This window comes from Cebus imitator, unplaced genomic scaffold, assembly GCF_001604975.1.
Source record: "Cebus imitator isolate Cc_AM_T3 unplaced genomic scaffold, Cebus_imitator-1.0 Scaffold836, whole genome shotgun sequence".
Taxonomy (NCBI): Eukaryota; Metazoa; Chordata; class Mammalia; order Primates; family Cebidae; genus Cebus; species Cebus imitator.
In genome coordinates, this window is record NW_016108151.1 from 133476 (window position 1) to 155498 (window position 22023).

At 62.7% G+C, this 22023-nt stretch overlaps 2 protein-coding genes across 2 annotated transcripts in view; one reads left to right on the plus strand and one right to left on the minus strand.

Annotated features, from left to right (window-relative positions):
* LSP1 (lymphocyte specific protein 1) overlaps positions 1 to 18419 on the plus strand; it is a 25354-nt gene extending 6935 nt beyond the window's left edge. The window contains 10 exon segments of the mRNA XM_037735551.1: positions 7472 to 7609; positions 8755 to 8916; positions 10571 to 10709; positions 11075 to 11167; positions 11424 to 11467; positions 11643 to 11724; positions 12984 to 13121; positions 13488 to 13565; positions 13725 to 13827; positions 17929 to 18419. Of these exon segments, the coding sequence (XP_037591479.1) occupies positions 7472 to 7609; positions 8755 to 8916; positions 10571 to 10709; positions 11075 to 11167; positions 11424 to 11467; positions 11643 to 11724; positions 12984 to 13121; positions 13488 to 13565; positions 13725 to 13814 (964 nt within the window). The 3' untranslated portion in view covers positions 13815 to 13827; positions 17929 to 18419.
* Positions 14341 to 21101, minus strand: LOC108297740 (proline-rich protein 33-like). Its single transcript, XM_017520418.2, has 2 exons — positions 21004 to 21101; positions 14341 to 16783 (listed from the first exon to the last, which is right to left on the minus strand). The coding sequence occupies exon 2, from the start codon at positions 16772 to 16774 to the stop codon at positions 15353 to 15355; it is 1422 nt and encodes a 473-aa protein (XP_017375907.1). The 5' UTR covers positions 16775 to 16783; positions 21004 to 21101; the 3' UTR covers positions 14341 to 15352.
* Positions 21102 to 22023: the final 922 nt, after the last annotated feature.

Genomic DNA, 22023 nt, shown 5'->3' on the forward strand with positions numbered 1-22023 from the left:
GGGGAGGGCTGAGAGGGGGTGGTCCAGGAGGAAGGGAGGGCTGTGTGTGGAAGGGTCTGGGGAGGGTGGGGAGGGCTATGCAGGGTTGGGGGGGGCAGCTCTCTTTCCCCTTGGCTGTGCCTCCCGGGGGACTCCTAGACATACCCATGGCCACTGCACCCCTTCCTCCCGGCCAGGGCCCTGCCCACAAAGGCGCCCCCGGGCTCAGAGCAGGCACCGGAGCGCCTCTTTAAGAGACTTCTGCCAGCTCCCCCCTGTGCTTCTTGATCCACAGCAGGGGTCAGCGCTGGTTTCTTGGCAACTGCTGAGATTCATCAGGGCAGGGAGGAGATCTCACTCCTCCGTCTTTGGGTCCCTAGCACCTGACAAAATAAACGGCTGGCTAAGGAAAGATGGAGAGAGGGAGAGAGGAGAGAGGGAAGGAGGGAAGGATAGAAAGAGGAGGGAGTGGGGGAGGGGGATGGGAAGGAGAAGGGGAGGGATGGAGGGAGGAGGGAGGAATTGGAGCGAGGCAGCCGCTATGGAAGAATTATGCCCTGGGCCATCCCAGGTGGACAGAGAAGAAGGCCGGAACCAAGCCTGGGCTAGCCTGGTGGTGGGGGGCAGGTGGTGGCCATGTGGGGGGCAGCCAGAAAAGCAGGGAGCCCCACAGAGGAGGGAGGCTGGGGATGGTGGGAGCAGTGCTGAGGCGAGGATCTGGTCCCCCCCATAACCCTTCCCAGGGCTGAGACCTCAGGCCCAGCCTTCCCCCACCCCCGGCTAAGAAATGGGTGAGAGCTGAGGGAGGCTGAGGCACGGGCCGTTCAGGGCGGGGTGGGTTCTGGACCCAGCAGGCCTAACACCCAGGCCAGGGTTCCAGGGGAGGCCAGGTGGGGTGAAGGCCAAGAAGGATCCGGGACTGGGCACGAGGGGCTCCTGGCACCCGAGCACTTTGCCTGAGCCAACGTGGGAGGGAGGTGGGCCAGATGAGCCGGGTAGGTGCCAGGAGGGGCCCTGGCAGGGGAGCCCCCCTCCGTTAGCCCCCAGGCCACTGAGCCCTGGCTAGCAACAACCAGCAGGGAAGTCTGCAGACAGGGGAGTGGAGGCTCCTTAGCTTTGCGGGCTCTGAGTGGAAGCACATAGGGGTCCCCTAAGAGGCCCCCAAACGCTGCCCCACAGTGAGAAGGCAAGGAGAGGCCCTGTAGGGTCCCCCCAGTTTACAAAGGGCTGCCGATGTCAGAAAGCAATGCTGCTGGCGGGGGCTGGGCTTTCTACCACAACAAGCTTCTGCCCACCCGAAGGGCCCAGAGGCAGCTGCGGGGGAGGGGGCACAGTGCCTCCTCCCTGTGTGATGGAGCAGGGACCGCAGTCTCCTTTCTCACGGCCTTCCTGGGCTGACCCTGGGTCCCTGCTCGGCCATGCGGGCTTCCGCATATAAAGTCCATGGGGGCAGAACCTCCCACCCCCACCAGCTTCCGGCTCCCTGTGACCATGCCCCTGTGTCACCCCAAGCACTGGGCTGGTGCCGTGGAGGAGGGAGGCTCCACCCTCCCCCTCAATCAGCCCGCCGAGGAGCGGAGGTCCGTCCTCCCAGGGTTGTGAGGAAAGCCAGCTCTGCAGGCAGGTGTCCAAGTCCAGGCGCTGCCTCCTCCAGGGAGCCTTCCATATGTGATCTGTGTGGCAGAAGCTCAGAAGGACCTGGGTGTGGGGCTCCTCGCAGGAGGCAGGGGACCCAGCCACTGCGGGTGGCTCAGTCTCCTCTCACAGCGCAGCACAGGCTCCAGGGGCACTGCCCAGCAGCACCCACCTTGGGGAAGCAGGAAGCTGGTGCCAGCAGAGAAGATCCCAGTGCCTCCTGCTGAGTGGGAGTCACCCATCCATTTTACAGCTAAAGACTCTAGGCCCAGGAAGTTGAGGCTGGGGCTGAGTTCTCACCACTGGGAAGGGGGCTCCAGAGACCCTTCCTGGTGCTGGCTCCCTGCTTCCCCAGGGCCAGCGTTTGGCCCCAAGTGCCCACCGTCCTAGCCTCCTGGCACTCCCGGGCAGCGTGGCTCCTCCTCCCCACCGGGGCTCACCTGGGTCTGGTATGTGTCCCTCAGGTTCCTCCAATCAGCACCACCCCGTCCTCGTGGTCCCAGTCCTGGCTGAGTCTCACCCAGGGTCACCAAGGATGGCAGTGGGCCCGTGCCTTAGCTCTTGGCTCTACTCTGCACCCCACCTTGGGGCAGTTGGGGGCTCTTGGCTCTCTGCTCCTCTGAGCCTCTCCCCCAAGAACCTTCTGTGGCTCCCATAGGCCCGAGCTTAGCTGCCACGTGCTGCTAGGATCTTCCCGAGCCCCCTGCTCCCAGCAGGCCGGGTGTGCCAGACCTCTGTGCCCTCCGTGCCCTCAAGTCCATCCCCTCTAGGAGTAGCCACACTGAAGAGACCCAGGAACACTGGCCCCGTGACTGCAGCGCCTCCTGTCCCCCAGCGCAGAGCCAACCACTTTGCTTGGCCCTTGCAGACAGGGACTCAGGCCCAGAGCGGCTGTCTGGCTGTCGGCGCTGCCAGCACTGGGGACAAGGCGGGCCAGGGACCCTGGCGGAGGGGGCTGGGTCTCGGGCTCTCGCTTCTGTGCTCCCCTTTCTGCCTGGATGCAGGCGTTCCACTGGGGAACCAGCCTTAGGCCACGGAAGGCACCCTTCGCGTGAGGCCCCATTGGCCCAGGGGAGACAGGCAGAAGCCTCGTGCTTGGGATGGGGGCCCTGGCCTGCTAGACCTTCCCCTGTGCTCTCAGGCTCAGCTTCTCTGGCTATGGCTGCTCTCAGTCACCTCCCACCATCTCAGGCCACTGCCTTCAATGTCTTGCAGAAGTCACCCAGCCCGAAGGGCCCGGCTGAGGCCTCCTGCCACCAGGCCTCCCCCAGGTGGCGGCGTGTCCCCGAGGGGGTCCCTGCTGCTCTCCAGGCTGCTCTTGCTCCCAGGTCTCCCCAGTGCAGCTAGCCAGAGCGGCTCCTCCTGAACCATAACTCTGGTGGCTCCGGCGGGGGGGGGGGGGCTCGGAGACCCTTGCTTCCCCGCTCCAACTGCACAGAGAGAGCAGCTCCCTCTTCCTGGTGGCTCATTTCCTGGCCTCACCAGGCAGAGGCTAGGATCCTGCTCACTGGGGTATCTATCTCCCTCTTCCACTGGCCCCAGACTACAAGGAAAAGGGTTGGCTTCCACCTGCAGGGTGCAGGCACAACTGGGAAGGTGCTCGAGGCCCTAGGGGGAGGCTGGGTCTTCGCCAGGTGTTGGGGGACAGGTTTCCATCTCTACACCCCAGCCCTAGGCGGATGGTGCATGCCCCTCCCACTGCCCCACCTGTTACCCACCTGCTGGCCCCAGGCTGTGTCCGCTCCTGGCTCCCCTCCCAGCTGCGTTCCCAGCTGCCTCTCCGGGGAGGAGTGACAGCTTGGCCGTGTCACACCCTCGGGCCCCTCCCTGGGCTGCCCCCTCCCTGGGGCAGGACCCCCATACGTTGCACAACCCAGGGGCCAGCCGACAGCCCTGGCTTGCTAGATAGAGCCCGACTCACACTCCGAAGCCCGTGTCATGAATGCCATGGTAGGCAGCTGGCGGTGGCAGGGGCACTCAGGGTTGCTATCCCACTGCCCTCTGGAAGCCTCAGCCAGGAACGGCCCCTGTGGGCACCTTTTGCCTCCACACTGTGCTGTGTCTCTCTGTTCTTGGGCTCTGCAGTGACTTGAGGGACAAGTCTATAACCCCAGGGGAAGCTGGGCTCATGAGGGAACCAGAGACCTCGGTGCTGTGCAGGGAGCCCCAAGCCACCCTGGTGGGAGACTCCCCAGCTCCTCAGGCCTCCTGCCAGCTTCCTGTGGTGTCCAGGGGACCTGTTGTCAGGCCTGAGGGAGGAGCTCCCCCTCGACATCCTCCCTGCAGACCCCACTCCTTGAGAGAGCCTCCTCACTCCCCAGGACTCCAAAAAGGACCCTCTCCACCGGCCTCTGGGCTCAGGACAGCCAGGTGGGGCGGCCACAGGGGCTGTCTGCAGGGGGTAGAGTCTGGACAGGGACTGAGCCCCACGCTCATTCTGGAAGTATCTGCAGGGGAACGATAGAGGCAGCTGGGTGTGCTGGGCTGAGGACAAGCATTGTTGGGCCCTTGGTGGAGACTGGGAGGTAGAAGTCAGGGGGCTGTGGAGGAAGGAGAAGAAGGGCTGGTGTCCCCAGTCGGGGGTGGTGGTTTGTGGATAAGGCCAGCCAGAACAGACCTGAGCTTAGGGAGCCCCACTCAGAACGAGGCTTCCATCAGAGTTCTGTGCATACTGGTGTCCTTGGCTGGGGGCCAAGGCTCGAAGTGGAGCCTGGGACTGTGAGGGTGTGGGGGTGCACCAGAGTAGGAAGTAGATGGATGGAGCCTCCCCACCGCCTGGCCCCTTGGGCTGAACCCTGGGCCTTGGAGCCAGAACAGACACAGGAAATCGCCTAATTGCATTTGCGCAGGAACACCAAATCCCTCGCAGCTGCACGGGGCTGAGCCAGGGCCACAGGCAGGTCGGCCATCCCAGAGTCCTGACATCCCAGCCTGCCAAGGGGCCTGGGCTGCTGGCCGGGGGGCGCCTTTCCCAGGCCAGAGGCCCCCACCCCACCCCAGGAGAGCTGTCCCCCTTCCAGTTCCCAGAACGGAGCCCAGCTGTGGAATAGTGAGGGGGTGAGGTCATGGGGAGGGGGCCCGCATTACTCATATCCTGGGGCAGGCGGAAAGGGAGGACATGGGGAAGGGGGCCCAGAGGCCTCCTCGTCCTCAGGCTGCTGGGTCAGGGGCCAGGGGCCGGCAGGGCTTCTCCCCAGCATTAGGTTTTAGGAGAGACACTGGCAGGAAATGCTTTCCCTGCACCCCCACTCTGTCCCCAGGACCCTCGCCAGGGAGAGCTCAGTCGGGGTGATCGTTGAGGGGCCCAGCTCGGCAGGGATGAGGTTCCCAGAGCGCACACCTTGGCCTCCTGCCAGGGCCGGCACTGCCGTTGTCAGGGCGATGCAAGGCAAACAGTAAATGTTTGCCTCCCGAAAGCAAGGCTGCGGCGCCCTGCAGGGATCCCTGGAGGGGACGTGGTCCCGTTGTTCCCAAGCCTGCCTGCACACGCGTGTGGATGTCAGGTGTTGCTGTGGGTGAGCGCGTGCATTCTTGCATGTGCCTGGGGCTCGGGCGTGTATGCCTGTGTGACCGGAGCCTGGGCTCTTGGAGAACGTGCTTCAGCCAGTGTGTCCCTGCGTGTGCCCCTGGCCTGGGGACTCCCGATGCGGGCCGCGCTCCGTGTGCTGGGCATGAGCCGTGAGCAGAGCGAGGGCCTCTGTGGGGCTGTCAGGGCCTGGACTTGCTGCCCACAGGGGTGGACCCGAGGAGATGTGTGCACGAGCACCTGGGATCTCTTCACTAATGTGTGCTCCCCAGCCCTGCTCTCTCCACGGCTTGGTGGAGGGGGTCAGTGGAGCTGGAGTGAGTGCCCTGGCCCCACCGGGAGCCCAAGTCCGAGGACAAGCTGGGGCTCCATCTCATGCCCCACGCCCGGGGCACACACCCCAGCTGAGCCCTAGCCCACATGGAGAGGCTGGGACGTGGGAACCAGGGAGCCACATGGCCAAACTCCCCTCTATGGAGGCCCTCCCCCTCCTCAACACTCTGCCCCAGCTCTGTGCCAGCCTGGGTGTGGAGGGTCATGAGTGAGCACAAGGGCCTCTGCACCCCCAAGCTCTGCCTCCCCAAGTGGAATGAAGCCCAGCACCCCCCAGCCCTGCTGAGGCCAGCAGTGGCGGGAAGCCCGGCCTCATCTGCCCGGATGATGGGAGCCAGGTGTGGGGAATTAAGTGGCTTCCTCGGGGGCTGGGAGTTGAAGGCACTTCTGAGGAGCAGGACAGGCGGGCGGATTCGGGAGTGCAGGGGGCGGGTGCACAGGCGGCTGGGTTTGCGTGGCTGGAGTCCCCTGTGGCTTCGGTGGGGGGAGTGGGCCTTGAACATGGGCCTGCAGAAGGGCCTGGCTTTTGTCTGAGAGGCTTAGGGGAGACTACGCGAGATTAGATCATGCTCTGGCAGAACACACTTTCTGGCCAGGGGACGGGGGCCCGGTGGGGATCCGGCTGCAGGGTCAGGCAGCGGACACTGGCCGGGAAGAACAGAGACCCCAGCAGAGAGACCCCAGCTCTGCTCCTTGTTCTGGCCTGGGCTCCCTCCCTGGATCTGGGATAATAACCCCTGTAGGATGGTAGAGACCCTGGACCCCCCCTCAGGCTCTAGGAGGGCGGTGGGAGGCAGGACTGTGACAGCTGAGGCCCCAGTGTCTGCAGGACCTGGGCCATCTGAGAGCTGCTGGGCAGGGGCTCTGACCCCCAAGTACAGGCTAGCCTGTGTCTTCCTCTGTCCCCAATCGGGGCGTGTGAGACCCTGAGAAGCCATGGTGTCAGGCTTTGAGAGCAGAAGTGCTCCCTTACCTCAGTTTTCCCATCTTTGAAACAGCTCAATCGACCGGGCGCAATTTTGGGAGGCTGAGGTGGGCGGATCACCTGAGGTCAGGAGTTCGAGACCAGCCTGACCAACACAGAGACATTCCATCTCTAATAAACAATACAAAATTAGCTGGGCATGGTGGCACTTGCCTGTGATCCCAGCTACTTGGGAGGCTGAGGCAGGAGAATCGCTTGAACTCAGGAGGCGGAGGCTGCAGTGAGCTGAGATCGCACCATTGCACTCCAGCCTGGGCAACAAGAGTAAAACTCTGCCTCAAACAACAGCAATAAAGAAACAGCTCAGAGAAAAAAAAAAAAGAAAAGAAACAGCTCAGAGAGACTCCGCAGAGGACTCTGAAATCAGGATGGGGTGTGGTTGGGTGAGCCGACCCCGTAAGGTCCCCCCAGCTATGGGATTAGGCCCAGGCAGGAGCCCAGGGCTTCTCTAAGCAGAGCTGGTGGTGGGATGGGAGCTGTCTGCCTGGCTGGCAGGCTCTCCCTTCCTCAGCCTTGGGCCTCATGGGGGGCCCCTCTCCCCAACACAGTCTGCCTTTGGGGTGCAAGATGGAGCACCTGCAGGGGGATTGGAGGTGGCGCCAGGCGATACGCTGCGGCCAGTCTCCCTGGACACCGGTATCCTCTTCCGGGCCCTCCAGGGTCAGCTGGGTCTGGGCTCTGGCTCTAATGAGGGAGGGGCAGGCTGGGAGAGGGGGACAGAGGGCCTTTGTCCTGTTTCTTCAGGCCTGAACGGGCCCCCGAGGGCACAGGGGGCCCAGATCCTCACAGGGCCCTGGGACCCTTGCCTGGGCCAAAGGGCACCTCGTGACCACGTGCCCAGCCTCTATTTAAAGATGGACGAGGTGAAGCCCGAGGGCCGGCCTGGGACTGTCCTGTGGACCAGGGCTGCCCCCACCGTGTGGCCCCAGTAAGGCCTGCATAGACAGGAGCAGCGGGTGCAAAGCAGTGCCTGTCGTGACTGTGGCGTGACTGTCCACTGTGTCCCGCACCAGGCTCACAGCTCAGTGGAGCGTGGAGGACAAGGGGGAGGCCGCCCCAGAACAGTGCCAGCATGAGCGAGACAGGCAGCCGCAGGACCAGGATGAGGACGGAGGCGGCCATGTCCCTGAACAGCCAGAGCAGGAGACACTGTGAGCAGCCCCGCCCGCAGCCTTGGGCACCAGCCCCTATCTGTGCACCCTGGGGCCTGGGCAGGGGGGAGGTCCAGGGACTGTTCTTGGGGGGGCCCAGCGTAGGACAGCGAGGAAGGGCCCCAGGAGCAGGCGCGGGGTGGGCGAGTGCTGCTGGGGCGAGGGTAGCCGAAGCCCTGGGTGAGGGTCTGCCAATGCCTGGCTGCCTCCGGGGTGCTGAACCAGGCTCTGCGCCCCCACTCTGGTCCTTGCTTGGACTGCCTCTGACCCCGGCCACGTGTCCTGGCCCGGGCCCCCCACCAGACTCCCCCGCCAGTGACTCACAGAGCCACGTCCAACTTGGCGGCCAGGCTGGCTTGCTTCCTCCCTGGGCCCAGGAGGCCTCCACGGCTGGGCTGGGCTGTTTTTGCAATAATGCTCCCCTTCCTCCCGGCCTCTTTTGTTCCATTTCTCCGAGTCAGCAGCCTTGAGCAGAGTGGGGTGCAGCGGTCACCATGGTTCGGCCCTCGGCCATCCCACCAAGAGCCCCAGCTCTCCAGGGCTCACCCCACCACAAGGGAGGCCTGAGAAGTTGGGGTTTGGGAGGAGCCTGGGGGCCAGGGCAGCCCTTGGGGAGCCTCAGGATGATGGGGGAAGCACAGACCTACCCTCAGGAGCCCCAGACTGATGGGGGAGGCATAGCCCTGCTCTTAAGGAGTCACAGGCTGACAGGGGAGTCACCGCCCTGCCCTCAGGAAGTCCTAAACTGATGGAGGAGGCACAGCTCAACCCTCGGGGAGCCCCACACCGATAAAAAAGGCACAGCCTTACCCTCGGGGACCCCCAAACTGATGGAGGAGGCATAATCCTGCCCTCAGAGTGCCCCAGACTGATGGAGAAGGCACAGCCCTGCCCTCATGGAGCCCCACACTGATGGAGGAGGCACAACCCTGCCCCTAAGGGAGCCCCAGACTGATGGGGGAGGCACAGCCCTACCCTCAGGGATACTCTGACCACAGGAGACACAGCCCAGAGCCAGCTCTCTGGCACACAGGGGCCCCCACACTTGGAGCCCAGGGCCTGAGCAGGCACCATGAAGTGACTGGTACCTCCGGGAGGAGGAGATAGCAACCACCCAGTCCTAAGCTCCCTCCTGCCACCCTCAGCCTCAGCCTGAAGGCCTCGGAGGCCCCTGAACTGGATGAGGATGAGGGCTTTGGTGACTGGTCCCAGAAGGCAGAGCAGCAGCAGCGCGAGGGGGCCCAGGGCACCCCAGACACTGGAGAGCCCTCCCGGTGCAGGGGTCCTGAAGGGGAGCAAGAGGACAGGTGAGTGGGGGTCTCAGGGTGGGCGCTGGGCAGAGCGGGGCTCCCTCTGGGCCCCCAGCCTAAGCCTGAGCAGCCACCCCATGCTCCCCTTTCCAAGCAGCCCCTGAAATGCCCCCATGGCCAGGAAAGGGGGAGAAAGAAGGGGAGGGAGGAAGAGGGCGAGACAGCATGGCGGCCTGCAAGGGGCCTCGAGGAAACCTCATTCCGGGGCTCCCCAGAGCCCCTGGGCCCCATCCAGGCAGCTGCGGGCCGGGCGTGTGCTGCCACATCAGCACACAGCTGCGGCCGCTTCTGTAATGGAGGCTGAGAGCCTGCCGCCGCCCCTTCCTCCCTCGGGGCTGGCTGATCTCCATTCCCACGGAGGGGAGCAGGTATTTCCAGATGTGCGCGCCGGAGAGTCGGCCAGGGGGGGACGCGGTTTCCAGATGTGTGGATGTGTGTGCCTGCCTTAACCCCAGCAGGCCCGAGAGGGGCTGCTCCCGAGCCCCACCTCACTACCCACACTCAGGGGTCCTGCCGTCTCAGTCTGCTGCGGCCACGATGGGTCCAACTCCAGCCCTGTTCAGGACCCCCTGGCCTTGAGTGGGACCAGGGCCCGTGGCTGAGTGGCAGTTCTCCCTGGTCGTCCCGGCCCCTCTGAGACCCCCTGGAGCTCTAGGGGCTGGTATTGCTGAGCAGCGCTCCCTTCTCCTGCTACAACCAGACTCCCACTCCACAAGAGCCCCTGGTCCTGGCCCGGCCCAGTGCCCACTGCCCCCTCCCCAGGCCTCGGTTTCCCCATAGGCGCCTGGGAGTCAGAGGCCTCGAATTTCTGAGATGGGGCAGCTCCCTTCTCTCTGGCCTCAGGCCTTGGCAGGCAAGGCTGCTCCCAACAGCAGGGGGCACTTTGACTCTTCGGTGGAGCCCAGCTCTGCGGCTGCCACCCCACCCCCCCACCTGCCTGGCCACAAGGCGCTGCTCCTGAATGGCCCCTCTGTGTGGCTGCTGCTGGCTCGGACCCCTGCCCACCTTGGGTGGGTGGGTCTGGGTCTTGGCTGGCATGCACACCCACAGGCCTGAAATCATGGAAAATTCGAGAATTTCCCATCTTCTCCTCCAGCTTCAGTCCTGCTCAAATGCAGAGCTGCTGGAAGCTGCCAGCTGGCTGGCCTCCCCTCCCCCGCAGCCGGCAGCCCCTTGGCCCCACTCCTCAGTGACCTGGCCCCTACCTCTGCCTGGCCTTCCAGATGACCCAGGCTCCAGCCCCCCACAACACCCACAGGCCTCCACAGCGAGCAGAGCAGGAATCGTAACCCCGGGACCCTGCCAGACCAACCGGTGGGCAAGCAGCTGCCAGGCGGGGGCCCAGCCAGAAAGCTGGGGGTTGAACCCAGCCTCTGTGCTTGGGGGACCCTCAGTTGGTAGGGCCCTGCCTGGTGGGGACGGGGCAGTTCCCCAGGAGTCTCAGGCCCTGACACAGAGGCCCAAGCAGACGGCACTGGCTCTGAGGCCGCTGGACGTTCTTACCCAACGGGCTGGGTCTCAAACCCCTTGGTACTCAACGAGCCTGACTGCCCTTATTTCACAGATGGGAAACTGAGGCTTGTAAATGGGTAGGGGTCAACCAAGCAATCCAATGGCCCTAGAAAGGCTTTGCCTGCGTTTCCACCCCCAGGCCCAGCCCGCATGCCTGCGGAAAGGGTGATGGAGATGAAGGCCTCCTGGGGGAGTTGAGTCTGAGCAAGGAGGGGCCAGACCTGGAGGACACCGTCCAGGACAGCCTGGGGGCCGCCGGGGCAGAGGAGGAACAAGAGGTAATGTCTCCACCTCGGAGGGTCTGGGTGCCCCCACCCCAGGATGAGTCTGCCTTGGCTGTCTACACCACTGTGGGTCCCATGGCACTAGCCCAGAGGGTCAGCATCCCACACCCGCCACCTTGCAGCCCCTCCTGGGCCCTCATTCTCAGGGAGGGTGAGGCTTGTGGACCGTCTTGCAAGCTCCGGACACAGTTCCCCAGACTCCTCAGTCCCTCACCACCAACTCCAGAACAGGAGCATGTCAGGGCCACGGAGACCCTGAGGCCCAGGGAGGGGACAGCATTTGTTCCCGCAGGCACTGGGCGGGGCAGGAGGGGTACAGGCAGGGGTCACCTGGGGTGTCTGGTTGTTTTTCTTCCTAGCACCGGAAATGTCAGCAGCCCAGGACACCCAGCCCCTTGGTCTTGGAGGGGACCCTTGAACACAGCTCGCCTCCCCTGAGCCCCACCACCAAAGTAGGTCAGGCTGCAAAGCCCACCATCTTCTCCCCTGGCCCGGACTCATCCCCAAATGGCCAATCCCACATGCCAGCCACAGGAAGACCAGGCCCAGGCCCGGCTTTGGTCCATTATTCCCCCGTTGCCTGGCGCTCAGCAAACCCCCGTGATATAAGGGTTGGGGGCTGGATCGGCGGATGGAGTAGCTGGGGGGATGGAGGGTGGGGCTTTTCCCCGGCGGCTGCCTGCTCACGTCTCTCTCCACCCTCCGCAGCTCATCGACAGGACCGAGTCTCTAAACCGCTCCATAGAGAAGAGGTCTGTCTGTCTGTCTGTCTGCTTTCTGGGCTCGGATCTTAGGTTTCCCCAAGAAGGGGTTGAAGGGAGTCACAGGGTGGAGACCTGGAGACCACAGGAGGCTGTGGGAGAGGCTCGAGCGGGTTAGGGGGGACCCTCGCGGGGAGACATGGGGCCTGACGCGCCTACCCTCCAGTAACAGTGTAAAGAAGTCCCAGCCAGACCTGCCCATCTCCAGGATTGACCAGCGGCTGGAGCAATACACCCAGGCCATCGAGGTATGACCCGGCTCCCCTGCTGCCACGCCTGTCCTCCCTCCCAGCACCGTTCCTCCATCCAACCAGTGCCCCTATCCACTCCATCAACGCCCCTCCATCCAACCAACATAGCTTCATCCAATCAGTGCCTCTGCTTCTAATCAATGCCCTTCTATCCAAACAATCCTGCTTTCTCTAATCAGGACCTCTCCATCTAACCAGCATCCTTCCATCCAACCAATACTCCCCTGCTAAATCAGTGCCGCTTCCACCACCCAGTGCGCCTCCATCCACCCGGTACTCATTTATCCAGCAAGCACCCCTCTTTCCTGCTAGCATTCCTCCATTCTAGTGTGCTCTTCTGTGCAAGTAGTGCCCCAGCCTCCATACGCCGCTCCCTCACCCAGTCAGCACCCCTCCATTCGGCTGACACTTCCGATTTCAGTAGAAGCCCTTCGCCCGGCCAATATGCGCTCCTCCATCCAATCAACATTCCTCTATGCAACCAGCACCTTCCTATCAAACCAACATTCCTGCATCCAATTAATGCCTCTGCGTCCAACCAGCAATCCTCCATCCTATCAGCGTTCCTGTATCCAATCAATGTTCCTTCATCCAACCAACACTTCCCCACCCATTCAATACTCCTCCCTTCATTCACTGCTCCTCCAACCAGTCAGCACCTTTCCACCCTACCAGTGGCCCTCCATCCAGCCAATCCTGCTTCATCCAATCAATGTCATTCCATTCAATCAACGGCCCTTCATCGAACCAATATGGCTCTACCCAACCAATGCTACTCCATTCAGTCAAGTGCCTCTCCATCTAACAAATACTCCTGCATGTAATCAGTACTCCTCCATCTGATCAAAATAATTTCATCTATCAACACTTTCTATACAACCAATACTCCTCCATCTGATCAATGCTCTTCCATCCAACCAATACTCCGCCATCTATCCACTGTCCTCCATCCACTCAGTGCCCATGCCTCCAGCCCACGGTCCCCCGGCCCTACCCCTTGAGCAGCTTGGAGGCAGACCCACATCTGTCCTGTGTGCCGTCACCTCCCTGGCGCTCTTTAGGGCAGGGAGGTGTCTCACAAGTGCATCGAATCAAGGAAAGCACATTGTTTCAGTGATTCCCACCCTAGGGCTACATTGGGAAAGCACTCCCAGGGAAAACACACAGACAAAGTGGAGGGCTGCCCAGTGTGACCCTCTGATGTGTCCACAGTGGCCATCCACTAAGGTAATCCTGGTACCTTGCCTCCTCTGCAGACCTCTGGCCGGACCCCCAAGCTAGCCCGCCAGGCCTCCATAGAGCTGCCCAGCATGGCTGTGGCCAGTACCAAGAATCTGTGGGAGACCGGTGAGGTACAGGCGGCTCAGTCTGCGGCCAAGACACCACCCTGCAAGGTAAGGGCCCTCCAGGAGTAAGGCTGGGTTGCAGAGGCAGCGCCTGGGAGTTTAGCAGCAGGCCAGGATTCCTTGTTAAGGCAAGTGTGGGACTGTCCAGGAGGCAGTGTGTGTAGACAGAACACTGGGGCATTTCGGTGGTGGGGTCACCCTTGCTGCTGTTGATGGGTGTGCTGGCCAAGTGGAGGTGGATGGTATGTTTATTCCTTTCCCTGCCTCTTCCACTGGGATAGCACAGAAAAAGGTACGTAGGCAGGTCCCAGGCCCCCTGGCCAGGTAAGGCAAGGTAAGAGAGAAGGGCTCAGGGCTTCTATTCCCTGAGATCCAGGGGTCTGCCCTTGTGACATGTCCTGCTGCTGCCCCCAGGATATTGTGGCTGGAGACATGAGCAAGAAAAGCCTCTGGGAGCAGAAGGGAGGCTCCAAGACCTCGTCAACAATTAAGGTAGAGCCTACATGTGGTTGGTGCAGGGAGGGTGGGTGCCGTAGGGCAGGGCAAAGAGGGGCTGTGCTCTGTGCATCTGGGAGGGCTTCCCAGAGGCGGAGGCAGCCTCATCTCCCTTCTGCTGCTCTCACCTTCACTCCTGGTCTCCTTCCCCAACAGAGCACCCCATCTGGGAAGAGGTATAAGTTTGTGGCCACTGGGCATGGGAAGTATGAGAAGGTTCTTGTGGAGGGGGGCCCAGCGCCCTAGGCCTGCCATCTTGGTGAGTCCCTGGCAACCCACAGAGCAGGATGAGGTGCACACATGTGTATCGTGCTGGGAACGTGGCGACCTGGACCCCTGCTGCAGGTTGCAAGGGTGGGCTCCGAGTTGGCCAGAACCCAGACCAGCTCTGTCTCCTAGCCCTGTGCAGACAGACGCTGCCTCCCTCACCCGACGCCAGATTCAAACTCTGTTCACTTCACCAGAGTCAGCCCGGCTCAGCCACTGTTCCACCAGGGAAGCTCAAGTCTCCCTTCTGGGACTCCCCAAAAGCCCCAGCAGGGCTCATGAGGGAAGTGAGGGGCAGCCTCGCCACCACAGGGCTAGCACTGAAGGAAGTGGGTAGCATGGAGCCCCTGGAGCTCAGCTTCCCGCCCATCTGTGTGCTGGGGGTCCTTAGAGGGGCAGAAACTTAGGGCCTCCTCCCTGTGCCAGCCGAGGGCCATTCAGGGATCCAGATGCCCTCCCCCTCTTATGGTGCAGACAGAGCAGGGCCACTTCTGCCATGGTGAGACACACATTTATTAGTGACCTGGGGCCCGGGCTCCATTTCCAGCACCCATCCCACCCAGGGTGGGGCAGCTGGCATCCTACCACCTTTCCCTGCTAAACCCCGACTCTCAAGCAGAGGCTGTTTCTGGTACCTCTGAGTCCCTCTCCTGTGGCTGGCAACATCCCCAGAGCCTGGCTGACTGCCTACTGGGGCCCTCCACTGTCCCGACCAGGGCCACAGCCCCTTCTCGGCCCCACTTGGCCAAGCTGCTCTCGCAGGGCTGGGACTGAGCCCCTCCTCCAGCCATGAAACCCTGAGCATGGCCGATGCTGAGACCCTCTCTCCCACCAGTGAGCCCCTTGAGTTCTGCCCCCTCAGGCTGTCAGTCCAAGCGGGGAAGCAGAGGTGGGCCGTGAGAGGAGAAACACTGGGCCCTCCTCCACCCCTGATGAGCCCCTCCCTGCCTGCCCCGAGCACTTGTATCGGTGCCAAGTCCCACGCTGGCTGGGGGCTCCCCCTGCACCCCAGTCCCAGGGTCTGGCTCTGCTATCAGGAAGTGCAGGCAACAAAACTGCTGACTCTGCTCCTGGCGCTGATGGCCCAGCCTGCCTGACCACGCCCACGCGTCAGCAAGCAGAGATCTGCCCCCAAACCTTTGACAGCAAAAGGGAGGAAAAATGTGAGGCCCAGGGGCCCCCGAGAAGCCTGGGCTCGGTCAGTAGTGCAAGGCTCTGCCATCTTACCTAAACTTTTCACCCCAAGGCCCCATCCCACATCCCAGCAGACCCCTTCTCTGTTCCCCTCACAACACTGCAGCCCAGGGGCCCCAGCTCGCCCTCTCTGCCCCGTCCACCTACCTCCCCCCTGACACCCAGACTTCCCTCAGCACCCGTGTGCCCTCCTCAGGCTGCCCTGCACCCATGCTCCTTGGGCCCTGGCACATCCTCATGCAACTGTGGGCCCCCAGCTCAAGCCTCAGCCCCCTCTTCTGTCCCCTCCTTGGTCCTGGGCCCTGGGAGCCGTTCCGGCCACGTCACGGGAGCCTCCAGCCGGTTGCCGTGCGGTTGAAGTTCTTGGGTTGGGGGTTCAGCTCCAGGATGGAGCGGACTGTGGGAGGGGGCCGGGCAGCTTCCTGCAGCTTCCGGGCGTTGAAGCGAGGCCGGTACAGGAAGGGCAGGCGGGTAAGGCCGGCCGGGGTGTGCTCCCCACCGCTGGGCCCGGCCAGGCGCCCTCCAGCCTCTGCCACCGACATGCGGTACAGCACGGCATCCCACATCCTGGAGGCCCGGGAGGCGGGGGCCTGGGAGGCGGGGGCCCGGGACACCTCCTGCTCCGTGGGGGCGGTCGCCTCTGGCTCCAGGCTCTGCTGTGGCCCCGGGCACAGAGGCTCCTGGGTCTCCTCCAGCAGCTGCTTCTTAAGCCACGTCCAGCCACTGAGCCGGGGCTTGGGTGCAACTTTGGGGATGGGGCATGGGTGAGGGCCTGATGGTGGCGCAGGGGATGAGGCCCTGGCAGGGCTGGACACCCACTCGGCCTCAGGGGTGGGACCAGCCACCGGGGGCTCCTCCAGCTGCTCTCCACCAGGGCCCATGGGGGCCAGGCTATGCCGTGAGGGCTCCGGCGCTCGGCAGGTCGGGGCTATGGGCACCACAACCCTGGCACTCGCCTCTCTGGGCACCGAGGCCTGGAAGCCAGGTGGCAGTCGGGGTACAAGGGGCTCCTCAGGCGAGGGTCTGGCAGCCTGGGCTGCGGTGGGCAGCGGGCGGATATGAGCCACTGGGACTGGGCCCTGGGCTCTGGGGTGACATGGGGCTTTGTCTCCATCCCGGCTGTGGGATCCCCCTTCCGGGTCTGTCTTGGGGGGCTCCTGGGTCCCATCGTGTGGAGATGGTGCCAGCCGGATGTGCACCTGGGTGATGTGGGTGCCCCCAGCCACTGGGGCTGAGACAGGGACGAAGCCACTGGGGGGCCGGGCAGGTTCTGGGGCCGGGGCTACAACCTGGGACCCCGTGGCCTTGAAGTGAGCAGCTAGAATCCTGCGCTGGGTGAGGTTGAAGGAGAAGGTGGACTTCTGCAGGGGTGATGCCACGTGGTGGATGATGGGGGTGTGCGGAGAGTGGGGTGGGGCAGCCACCATGCGGGGCGGCTCGGCGTGGCTCTGGGCTTCAGGAGGGCTCGGGGCTTCGGCGGGATGCGGGCTTTCTGCAGTGTGCGGGGCTGCAGCCTCCTGGTCATGGCTGGCCTCACTCACGGGGGACAGGGAGGTGCGGAAGGCCCCGGGTGGGGTGAGGTGCACATTCCCTGTCATCCTCCTCCGGGCCGCCTTCCTCAGCAGCTTCTGCAGACGAAGGTTATCCTTCCCTGGCTTAGGCAGCAGGGGTGGTGGGGGTCCAGGGGTCCCTCGGACGCTCGGGCCACCCACCTCGGGTGCCATCGACGAAGCTGAGATGAGCATGGCTGTGTCCTGGGGTGAAAGGGACAGCAGTCAGGCCAGCCCTCCTCCCTCCCAAGGTGGGAGGCCTGTGTCTCACGTGGTCCAGGGAGAACCTGGGCCCAGAGGTGTGGAGACCTGAGCATTCTGCTTCCTGTGCACCCAGAACCTGCCGGGGGCGTCCTGGGCTTGACTGCATCTTGGGGACTTTGGGGTGGCCCCACCATCACCCTAATGTAGAAACGAGGCACCCAGTTCCTCAAAGGACGGGGCTGGACCCTGCCTCGGGGCTCCATCCTGCATGTCACCCTGGCACAAAGCAGGCCCCAAGTGCACAGCCCGGGTCAGGCCACAGTGCCGCGTGGGCTGGGGCGGAAGACTCGGGGGAGCCCTGAGTGAGAGGCGTGCCCCTGGCCAGCTGCCGGCCGGGCCCAGGGCTGGAAGAGCAGCTGCCCGCAGACACGTGAGGGGCGCCCAGCCGTCTCCGGCCCAACCACAGGCGCGTCCGCTGCGAGCCAGCGGTGAGGGGTGGCGGCCAAGAGGCTCGGGAAAGCTGAGGCTGCATCATCAGAGGTAGATCGGCCGGAAGGTGGGAGCAGTTTTCGCTGAGCTATGCTAAATGGGATATTCCCGCAGACCTCCTGGCTGGGGTGGTCCGGCCAAGCCGCCCACCCTGGTTTCTGGGCGCCACGTGTGTGCAAGGACATTGACAAATGGCATCTGGGCCGAGCCAGAGGCTGTCTGGTTTGGGGAAGGAGGGAGGCCTGGGGGCTGCTGCTGGGGCTGGCTCTGCCCAGGCAGGAACAGAGCTGCTGGAGGGGTGGGGGCAGAAGGAGCCCGCCCAGGACTTGCTCTCAGCTGCTGGCCGCCTCCAGATGACAGGACTGCAGGAACCACGGGAACCCCAATTCTAGCTCCTGGGGTGGGCAGGCTGGCTGGCAGGCAGGCTGCCTTCCCTCCACCTGGAGTCAGGTCTCCAGTGAGAGGCCCTGACCCAGGGCAGAAGTGCTCACCCTGGGAAGCAGGCCTCTGAGGCAGGGAGTCTTCTCCCGTGGTGGAGAGGGGTTGCAGGCAGACAGAGGCTTGGGGGGAAGCCTCTGTGGGGTGCAGGAGGTAGGTCTGCAGCCCTTCCACGGACCCAAGCCTAATGCTCCCTGCACCCCATGCCTATGTTCCAGCTTCCTGGGTCTGCAGGTCCAGCCGGGTGGCACCCTCCATGTACCCAGGGGAGATTCCGGCCAGACACCCGCCCCCTGCCCTGGCTAAGAAGTCGCTTCCTGTTACCAGCATGGCCTACCCTCGCCTCTTTGATGCCCCCTGCTGCCACCTCCTTTTGCTCCTGGACCCTTCAGCCTCCCTGCCCTTCCACTCTCTGACCGCCCGCCTGCCCTGCACCCACCCAGCTCTACTTCTCATTACTTGGGGGAGGAAAGAAACTCCTGATCATTGGCCAAAGGGACTTACCCCTGGAGAGGCCAAGTGCCTTCTAGGAAGGTAAGAGGTTGAGTCACAGCCTGTGCAGAGAGGGCAGGTCACCCCCCAGATCCGAGGGGAAACCAGATCAAGAGCTGACTGCGGCCATGCAGGAGGCTTGAGGCTGAGGTCCCCCCACTCTTTGCTTGCTGCCCCCACCCCGCCATTTGTGTAATAAAGCTCCCTGTGTATTCCCGTGTGCTGGCTGTCTTGTACTCACTAAAGGGGCAGGGCTGGCCAGGATGGAAAGGCTGGGCCAGTGGCCAGCCTGTCCCCACACGGCAGAGCAGATTGTGATCTCTGGGTTCAGGCAGTCTGACCCGGCTCATGGCCTTTGCAGTGTGAGGCTCCAGGACACAAGTTCTGTGGCAGCCCACAGTGGGTGGGGTCCAGGCTGCCTTTTCCAGAATGTCTGTGACATCCTACCCCCACCATGACTAGCCCAATACAAACTTCTGTGCCCTGACTGTGCACCCACGGAAGGCAAGTGCCACCTCTGGGGCCTCCCCCAACACTACCCAGGAGGTGCTCAGTGAAGGTTTGGTAAACAGACAAATGGGTGGATGGGTGGGGGGATGGATGGGTGGGTAGGTGGGTGGATGAATGGATGGATGAATGGATAGGTGGGTGGATGGATGGGCGGGTAGGTGGGTGGATGAATGGATGGATGAATGGATAGGTGGGTGGATGGATGGGCGGGTAGGTGGGTGGATGAATGGATGGATGAATGGATGGACAGGTGGGTGGATGGATGGGTAGGTGGGTGAGTGGATGAATGGTTGGGTGGGTGAGTGAAGGGATGGATGAGTGGATGAATAGGGGATGGATGAGTGGATAGAGGAACGTATGGATTAGTGAATGTGGGTGGGCGGATGGCTGGATGAGTGGGTGAATAGGTGGGTGAATGGACGGGCGAGTGGAAGGATGGATGGATAGATGGATGGATTAGTGAATGGATAGGTGGATGAATGAATGGAGGGATGGATGAGTGGGTGGGTAGATGGATAGATGAATAGAGAGAAGGAGGGAGGGCTGGAGGGAGGGATAGAGGGAGGGATTAGTGAGTGAATGGGTAGGCAGGTGGATGAATGGATGGATGGATGAATGGTTGGATGAAAGTAAGGAGGGATAAATGAAGGGATGGGTAGGTGGTTGGATGGATGGATAGGTGAATGTGTGAATGGGAGATGGATGTGTGGCTAGGTAGATGAATGGGTGGATGATGGGATGGATGATAGACAGGTGACTGAGTGAATGGATAGGTTGGTGAATGGAGGGATGGATGAGTGGATGGGTAGGTGAATGGATGGATGAAGGGATGGACGGATGATAGGTGAGTAAATGGATAGATGGATGGATGGAGGGATGGATGAGTGGATGGTAGATGGATGGATGAAGAGATGGATGGATAGATGGATGGATAGGTGGGTGGAATAATGGATGAATGGATGGATAGATGAAGGATGGATAGATGGGTGGAGGGATGGATGAATGGAGGGATAGATGAGTGGATGGTAGATGGGTGGATGGATGGATGGATGGAGGGATGGACACACAGAGAGATGGTTGATGGAAGAGAAGGAGGAAGGAAAGGAAGTGGTGAAAGTGAGAGTGAATGTGTTGGAATGAATAGATGGGTGGATGAATGGACAACTGTGTGAAATAGCAGACAGCCTGGGGACATCCTCCCTCCTCTCCCTCCTCTCCCTCCTCTCCCAGGTCCTGCACTGGGGCCTGACACTCAGCCCGGCAACCCTCAGTGTCCGGGAAGCCCCTGTGAGGAGCAGGCCCCCACCTCTGATGTCCTGGACTTCACTGCCATTCCCTCGGCTCCTCAGAGCCACTATTTTCTGAAGGCTGCATGTCAAATCCTGCCTATCCCACGAATACACACAGTCCAGAAAAGTGAAGCCTCGACAGAGCCACCACCCACGCAAGGGAGGTGACCTGCCCCCATCCTTTCTCGGATGCCCTGGCCACTGAGAGAGCATCGAGGTCACCCTGCCCTGCTGGGTAGCCACCTGGTGACCACACTCCCTTCCTTTCCCACCCAATCTGGAGGGGATGGTGACCAAGGGCAGCTGGCAGAGGCAGCCACCTGACACCCTGTGACACCCGCTACAGGCTTCTAGGCCAGCCCTGAACAGAAGATGCCCAACATATCTGCAGAACAAGTCAATGAATCTGCAAAATCCAAAGCACCAGGCCTGTGGGGAGGCAGCTACCTGGGGTTGAAGCAGCTCAGTCCCCAAGCGCTGTGTCAGCTGCTCCTGTGCTGGGCCTGGCAGTGCTGAGCCCACAGCTGGGCCAAGTGGCCTCAGGCTTGAACCAGCTTGGGCTCAGGTCAGTTCAGGGCACCAGGAGACGCTCAGGACCCTCTCGGTCTCCGCCACCCCCAACCATGGGCACTGGCTACCGGGACCTAGATGGAGGGGCCCTGGCCCAGTCTCCACCATTAGGCGTCACCCAGGCAGGGAGATGGAGCCAAGACACTCAGGAGGCCGTCCCCCCTCCCACAGCCTGCTCCCCAATCCCTGGACTCGACTCAGTATTTGCCAATTTCAGAACCCCCCCTCACTCCCCACAACTGCCCTGGGCCCAATGCCCCGTGGTCCATCCTCAGACTCCTCCTGGGTGGAAATGCGTCCCCACCCCCACCCAGGCTGAGCCTCCCTTGTGCTGTGCTCCCACCCAGGTCTACAGTGGCCCCAGGAGGCCACCGTCCTGCCTCCTCTCCTCGGACCACCCTGGTCAGGCAGATGGCAGCAGGGTGCGGTTACCTGGTGCAGGCCCTCGTGGCTGCCGGTGCCTGCTCTGTGCAGTCCCTGCTACGCCTCAGGCTCGTGCCCTGAGCGGGAGGTCGCTGATACCCAAAATAAAACCTGCCCTGTCCCTCTGACCTCAGCGGGCTGGGAGGAGAGCGCCTGCCAAAGCCAGAGGAGCTGGGCGGGCAGCACCCTCCTCTGCTGGCCACACAGGGCCAGTGCAGGGCGATGGCATGCCCACCTGCAGGTGTGCCCCTCAGGACCCCTGGCCTGGGTGAGGGCTTGGGTTGGCACTGGCTTCCCAGGTCAAGCTCTAGCGAAGCCTGCAGACTGAGCCACGTGTAACCACAATGGTGGGCTCCGGGTTCTGTTAGAGGAGCCAGCCTAGAAGGGAGGTTGGCCCCACCATGGGAGAGGACGGGTGGGCCAGCGACCCCCAGGGGCCCGCTGAGGTGCCTCTGAGGGAGCAACTCTGCAGATGTCCCCATTGGGCAGAAAGCTGGTCACAGATGTCCAGGGACCAGGGATGTACGTGGCCCCCCAAAGGCTTGCCCACGAGGACACGGGTGGGGAGGGGAAGGCGGGCAGTACGGAGGAAGCCACAGACCCAGAGCAGGAGGACAGGGTTGTTCCCAGCAACTCCAGCTCCAAGAGCTTTCCCAGCGGCCGGCACAAAGCGGGAGACAGCCAAGGCACAGGCTCTTTCCTTTGAGCCGGCAGCCTGGGGCCACCCCGCCTTGTGATGTAACCTCAGGCACACCCTGCCTGTCCCCAGGCTCTGCGGCCTTCCTCTTCCATGGAGGGGTTGATGAGGTGCCACACAAGGCCTTCCGGAAGCCCCGACCTGGCCCCCAACACTGTGAGCCTCTGCTGGGTTGTCCCGATGTCCCTGACTCCAAGCCCGGGGAGAACAGGGACCTCATCTGCACCTCTTGGGGCTCACCCCTGTCCTGGGCACCGGCCAAAAAGGAACCAACCTTGCCTGAACCCGACAGTTCCACAGACACCACCACCCACGCTCAGTCTGTGGGGTCT

What these genes read in the sequence shown, in the direction of transcription:
- LOC108297740 (XM_017520418.2), bottom strand. Translation starts at nt 16,774, where the DNA reads ATGCTCATCTCAGCTTCGTCGATGGCACCCGAGGTGGGTGGCCCGAGC.